This window comes from Episyrphus balteatus, chromosome 3 (assembly GCF_945859705.1).
Source record: "Episyrphus balteatus chromosome 3, idEpiBalt1.1, whole genome shotgun sequence".
Classification (NCBI taxonomy): domain Eukaryota; kingdom Metazoa; phylum Arthropoda; class Insecta; order Diptera; family Syrphidae; genus Episyrphus; species Episyrphus balteatus.
In genome coordinates, this window is record NC_079136.1 from 10991191 (window position 1) to 10997608 (window position 6418).

Genomic DNA, 6418 nt, shown 5'->3' on the forward strand with positions numbered 1-6418 from the left:
CAACTGTGCTGAAGTTCGTAAAAAATTTCAGCTCGGCCGATCTGTGTAGTAGGCCTAAGGAACTAAATTTTAAATCAATAGTAGGTAGATAAGGAAAATTCAAGGGGTGATTCTTGGATATATTTGACAAAAAAAATTTATATAGCTCTATCTACCACTGATATAACTTTTTGTTAAAACTCTGCTATCTAATATAAGGCGCATTACTCCTTGGTAGCTTTCGAATATCAAAATATATATATCAGAATTTCGGGTGTCACCCATTTGGGGGTGACACCCGAAATTCTGATATTCTGGTTTTACACAGCAACCAGAACGAATATTCTTCGATCGAAAAATAGTTCCAAACAGTGCATTCAGCTTAGAAATATGCTTATTCATGTTTGAATGAAAAACACTAATAGAAGAAGGAATATCTTTAATAGGGAACTTGTTTCTAGGAAGGAGAAATGAAGAATTTTTTAAAAATCCTTATCGACTTTAAATTCACCTACGAAAGCTTAAATATAGGACGACTGTTGAGAAATTTAAGTTTTTTGTCAAAGTAGTCCAGAACATCACCTTGAAATATTTTTGGTGGGTTGGGTACGATTGACCGCATTTTAAAATCTTGTTCTTAAAACCTCGCATCTTAAAATCTCGCATAATGAAATATTTTTTATCGAAATCTCGCAATTTAAAAAACCTCGTTTACCAAAATCTCGCAACATTAAAATCTCGCAAACTAAAATCTCGAAATTTATAATCTCGCATTGAAATAAAATATTTATAAATTCGCGCGCGCGAATTAATAAATATTTTATTTCAATGCGAGATTATAAACCTACATGATATTGCTAGCTTAGGAAAGCCCAGAACCTCCCTCTTCTGTTTTTTAGTTTTGTTTTGAAGAGATAAATAGAAAAGGAAAAGGTTTGTTAACTGTCAGGCGCCTATGCCAGTTTTTTTTTATAGTGTTCAGGGTCAACTGTTGAATGTTGGAGTCAAAAGGACTTAATGCATGTGAATTTGTTGTATTCGACCTTCTCTTTTCATTTAATCTGTTGCTTATATGTACATTTTGCTGCCAAAAAAGCAATTTAAATTTAAGATACTTTACGCTCTAAACTAATTCTTCTGATGCGAGATTTTGATATAGCAAGAATTTAATGAACTTGCGAGATTTTAATATGCAGGATTTTGAAAGTGCGAGATTTTGTTATGTGAGATGTTAAAAATGCGAAATTTTGCTTTGCGTGATTTTTGCAAAAATGCGAAATTTTGTTATAAGAGATTTTAGTTTGCGATCAAGCGTACCGCTCCCATTTTTGGCGGCTCAGAAGTTTATCATCAGCGGCATAATAGCTTAATTCAAAGTATAAAAGAAGAGTTCAATGAAATTTTTGAATGAACAAATCAATCTACAGTGGTGGAAAAATAACACTGGTCAACAAGGTTTTTGCCACAAGTACCAAAATATACTTTTCTAGTAGTTTTTGGGGTGCTGAAGTCGAATCTGAAGTCAGAAAAATTTGATTGGCCTTCATTTTTGAAATATAACCGCTAGAAAAGGTCAAAAAACGTAATTTTGGCTGTTTTCGAGGTTATGTTTTTATGTGGAGTAATTAATTGTGAATAAATTTGTAACGGTGCTTATAAGAGCTAGTTTTATTCTTTCAAAAAATGTTTAAATCTTTCGGATATCTCTTTTATTGCCCGAGATATTTAAAATTTAAGTAGCGGTCTTTGAATCAGAAACAACACTGGCCAACCAAATTACACTTTTTTTACCCAAAAACCTTCAGAAAAGTATATTTTGATTCTTGTGGCAAAATCAAAATATACTTTTCTGAAGGTTTTTGGGTTGCTGAACTCGAATCCACAATCAGAAAAATTCTATTAGCCTTCGTTCTTAAAATATTACCGTTATAAAATGCAAAAAAGGGTTTTTTTTATAACGGTTATATTTCAAGAACGGAGGCTAATAGAATTTTTCCGATTGCGGATTTGAGTTCAGCAACTCGAAAACCTTCAGAAAAGTATATTTTGGTTCTTGTGGCAAAAATTCTGTGACCAGTGACTTAAACTTTAGATTAAGTTTAGTTTCTCTTTGACTTATTAAATGAAACTTAAGATATCTCGAGCAAATAAAAGAGATATCGGGAAAATTTAAACAGTTTTTGAAAGAAGAATATCTGTTCTTATAATGACCGTTACAAATTTGTTTATAATGAATTACCCCACATAAAAACATTAATATTTCAAAAACGAAGGCCAATCAATTTTTTCTGACTTCAGATTCGGATTCAGCACCCCAAAAACTACTAGAAAAGTATATTTTGGTTCTTGTGGCAAAAAAAAAGTTAAATTTTGTTGACCAGTGTAATTAGAAACACGCTCTTTCTTTTCACAATGTTTGTATGTTCTTAATATGAATAAAAAATATTAGAAATATTTTTTAACAGAGATATTTGAAGAGCTTGATACTTTACTAAGGATCTCCTCTTTATTGCACCTTCTTTTTCTAAAATATAAGGGGTTGGTGTGTCAGGAATATTGTTAAGGATGTTTTATTATTTTTTTGGAACATGTGGCATTTTTCGAGGACTGCAACCACATTAACCAACAAATAGAAGTTAGTTGGTGATAGTCCTTTTTATTAATTGTACGTTTAATTAATTGACCAAGTTTGGCAAATATAAATGCTAAAAATCAAAAACAGGATATTTCTTAGTAATTTTTCCTCAGTGTTTTTAATTATATTTCCACACAAAATTGGACTATATATTTTAGATTTTTTGCAATATTTTTCTTTTGTTGGATAAATTCCAAAATTTTTTTCTTAAAATGTTACAAGGATTATATCATCACTTGTGTTTGCTAAAAATTTGTTAAATATTTTGTATTTATAGTAAGAAAAAAATAACATTTTGTGAACAAAGGAGGATGTTTCTAATTATTTTGCCACCACTGTAAGTAAAATGAGACCGGGACATATCGTGTCGGTCTCGTAACTCCCAGAATCAAAATTTTACAGGAAACGAAAGAGTAAACAAACAACAGAGTAGTTGGGAAGAAACGCGCTGTGAAAAATTTGAATTTAAGTCTATTTAGAGTTTTCGGAATGACCCAAAATTTTCTGTGGTGCTCCGCTGACATATTTTCTAAAGAATGGCATTCAAAAGTCATTTTTGAAAAAAAGTGGAGTTACGAGGTTTTCTTATGAGACCGACGATATGAACAAAAGAAAACCCAACACTACAGAACTTTGTTATGGAAAAATATAACTTTGAGTTACTCTGACGCTAAAGACTTTTCTTTTTGGTTCCACACAATCAATAAGCTAAAGAAAGGTGCTATTAAAATTATTTACTTACATCAATCAGCTTACAAGTCTGCAGATAGTTCAATCCCACCAGCATGTTCTTGGCAAAGCATTTAATAAACTCGCAGAGCGTCTCACAAAGTTGTGTCTCCTTCCGTTGGGCAATAGTCTGCAGACACGGAAGCAATCGAAAAGCATACGAAGTAATGTACTTTTCTTTGATGTGCGGTGTATAATATGCAAACAGATTCAAACAAATCCGCAGTGACCTATAAAACATGACAACAAGATAAGAATGTTTGCTATTCTAGTATTCGGAGAGTATTCACCTTTGATTGCCATTTTTCTTAATTTCTCCATATAAATCCATTAAAATCCGTTTAACTCGAGTCTTTTCCAATGATCGAAATATTCGATTGAGATTCTCTTCGGCGCTCATCCGAACAACGGAATCCAAGTCCTCACAAAACAACAAAAGGACACTCGTTGCATTGCTGCAATGAGTGGCGTAGTTGATGTGAGAGACCATTGCCGGTGACAAAATGCACTCGGCAATGTGTTGGAAGCAATTGATTTTTTCTTTTTGGCTAAAATAAAATTTAAATACATTTATTTTTCATTCTGACATAAAATTTAATGACGAAATGTTTTTTCATCACCGGAAACAGAGTCTAATTTAATATTCAACAAAAAAACGACAGACAAAAAAAAAACAAATTTGTTTTACCTGCATTCTTGTGTTCGTAATTGATCCACATAATTTGTGAATTGATTAACAACACTTGATTTATCCATTTTTTATGGATAATTTTAATTAAATTCTTTATTTTTTCATGGGAAAAATAAACATAATTTTCTTGTTTTTCTTTCGAGTGAGAGAAAATGGAAAACTTTTGTTTGGTAATTTTTCTTTTCGATTTTGTGTAATGTTGACGTTATTTTTGTCAGCTGTCAACAAAGATAGAGGAATGCTGACAAGTGGATGGATATAAAAACAAAAGAAAAACGTAAATAATAAAGAGAAATGTCAAAAAATAGAAAGTGGATGGGATTTTTTTTTAAATGGAATCCACATGGGATTTTTGTGTTTAATAGCTTATATCTAAACCATTTATACCAGTATTATTCAAGGCATGAACCGAGGAGCGGCAAATAAAGGTTTTTATTTTCTCCATTGGGGAAATTATTTGATTCCTATCCATGGCCGTAGTCAGAAATATGTAATTAGGGTCATTGATTACGGTGTACTTTTTTGTTAATATTCAACATTGTAAAATTAAGTACTCTTAAAAACTTTAGGTGTGTTTTTTATTACGACCGGGCTAAACTGGACAAAAGAACGCAGTCGGGGATAAGCGCAATTTACATGTTAAATGCAACAACACCTTAGCCCCTCGGGCTTAGTTGTTTATCCCGGAGATTTCTCTGGGCTTAGCGGAATGAAATATCAGAAATAATCAGCACTGGAAAAAAAAATTGAAAAATCCTGACTTTAAATTATAAATTTCCTATCTGAAAATCCCGTTGACTTAAAATCAAATCCCAAATATTTCCTAAAGCCTAGTACGCAGCTGAAGCGAAACGAAATTTTCCATACTAAATTTCGATAACGAAATCTTGAACGAAAAATTTCGTTTTGTTTTTCGTTTTTCAGTACGCAGCGAAAAATTGGACAGTTTGCATTATTATTGACTCCAAGAGTGGTGTTGACAGTTTTTTTTCACTTTTAATTCATTTATTTCTTGCTTTAAAAATTATTTTTTGTTGATTTTTCTTGATTTTAAATTAATTTTGAATTTTTTTTATTTTGACTTTGACAGAATAGGTACTCGATGATATTTTTTCGTTAGCATTTTCGCTGTCGACTTTGAAGACTTGAAAATTTTTCGCATCAGCAGCGTATACCTACTAGGTTTAAACGTGTTAATTTTATCTTGTGCAAAGATGGAACCCACAAAGAGATAAGAAAAGAATGTTTAATGGCGGATCGATTTTGCTGCAATTTCTGGGAAATCGATAAGAAAAAAAAAAATGATAATTCAACCAAATTTTATCCAAGGAGTATTCAAAGTTTCAATTAAACCAACGACGAAGAACGATTAACAAAAAATTTCTTAATCACCCTACAAACAATTTTGGTTCTATAAAGCTTTACAGATGCAATTGTTGCTTCTGTAAAGCATTATAGAAGCAAAATTGTTAGTAGGGCAGCGTTTTTGTATGAAAAACGCCAACAGAATCGTTCTTTTTATGTGAGTTATTACTCCTGTATGATACTATCTGTAACTAAAATTTTACACCTGAACGTCGACCACAAAAATCGCTGTTCGCAGCGTTTTATATCATCCATTGTCGTTGGTTTAGGAGAGCCTGTGTAATTTAAGTTACACAGTAGGTACAAAGGATCGATTTAATTTTTGTTATTTACTTTCGAAAAAAAATGAATCTGCTTAATTTGTTTTTAAATAATTTCAATAGGCCTACTGTCCGAAATTTCTGATTAAAAAAAGGCACATTTGCAGTCTTAAAGCTAGACCACACCGGAGGGTAGGTATATGCGGTGGCGGTACGGGTAATTGTATGAGAAAATTCCAAACTGACACATAAACGTTCAGATGTGCAATATTTTTCATACAATTACCCGTACCTCCGGTGTGGTCTAGCCTAAAGCCTGGTACGCTGCTCGCGCTAAATTTTAGCTCCCATAAATTTTAGCCGAGCTAAAATGAGTCCCATACAAATTATCGATAACTTGTATGGGAATTTTATCTTGGCTAAAATTTAGCGCGAGCAGCGTACCAGGCTTAAATGAGGAAAAATAAGTTTATCATAAATTATCTTATATCTCAAAAAAGGGATTGTAAATTTCCATAAACTCATATTAATAAGGTTTTTGCTAAGGCCTACTTCCGTTTTTTTTTCGTTTTCTTTACTGTTATTTCGTCCGCTAAGTTTTGACAGATCGAAAATGTACCTAAAACAAATGTGTCATTTTCTAGCAGAATCTGATGTGCACAACTCGGCTGAAATTTTTAAATAAATTTAAGCTCGGCTAATTTCTTGAAAGAATTTTTAATGGGAGCTAAAATTTAATCGGTCTGCGTAAGAAAAAAA

The 6418-nt window shown here is 32.1% G+C and overlaps 1 protein-coding gene across 3 annotated transcripts in view; it reads right to left on the reverse strand.

Annotated features, from left to right (window-relative positions):
- LOC129917148 (uncharacterized) overlaps positions 1–4263 on the reverse strand; it is a 131662-nt gene extending 127399 nt beyond the window's left edge. For 2 of the 3 annotated variants that reach the window (XM_055997526.1, XM_055997525.1), the window contains exons 1-3: positions 4032–4261; positions 3634–3891; positions 3357–3573 (exon numbers count right to left, since the gene is read on the reverse strand). In XM_055997526.1, the coding sequence (XP_055853501.1) occupies positions 3357–3573; positions 3634–3891; positions 4032–4099 (543 nt within the window). In that variant the 5' untranslated portion in view covers positions 4100–4261. Of the gene's footprint in view, positions 1–3356; positions 3574–3633; positions 3892–4031 lie in introns of all 3 variants that reach the window. The other variant, XM_055997527.1, reaches the window with a different exon arrangement.
- Between the last annotated feature and the right edge of the window lie 2155 nt (positions 4264–6418).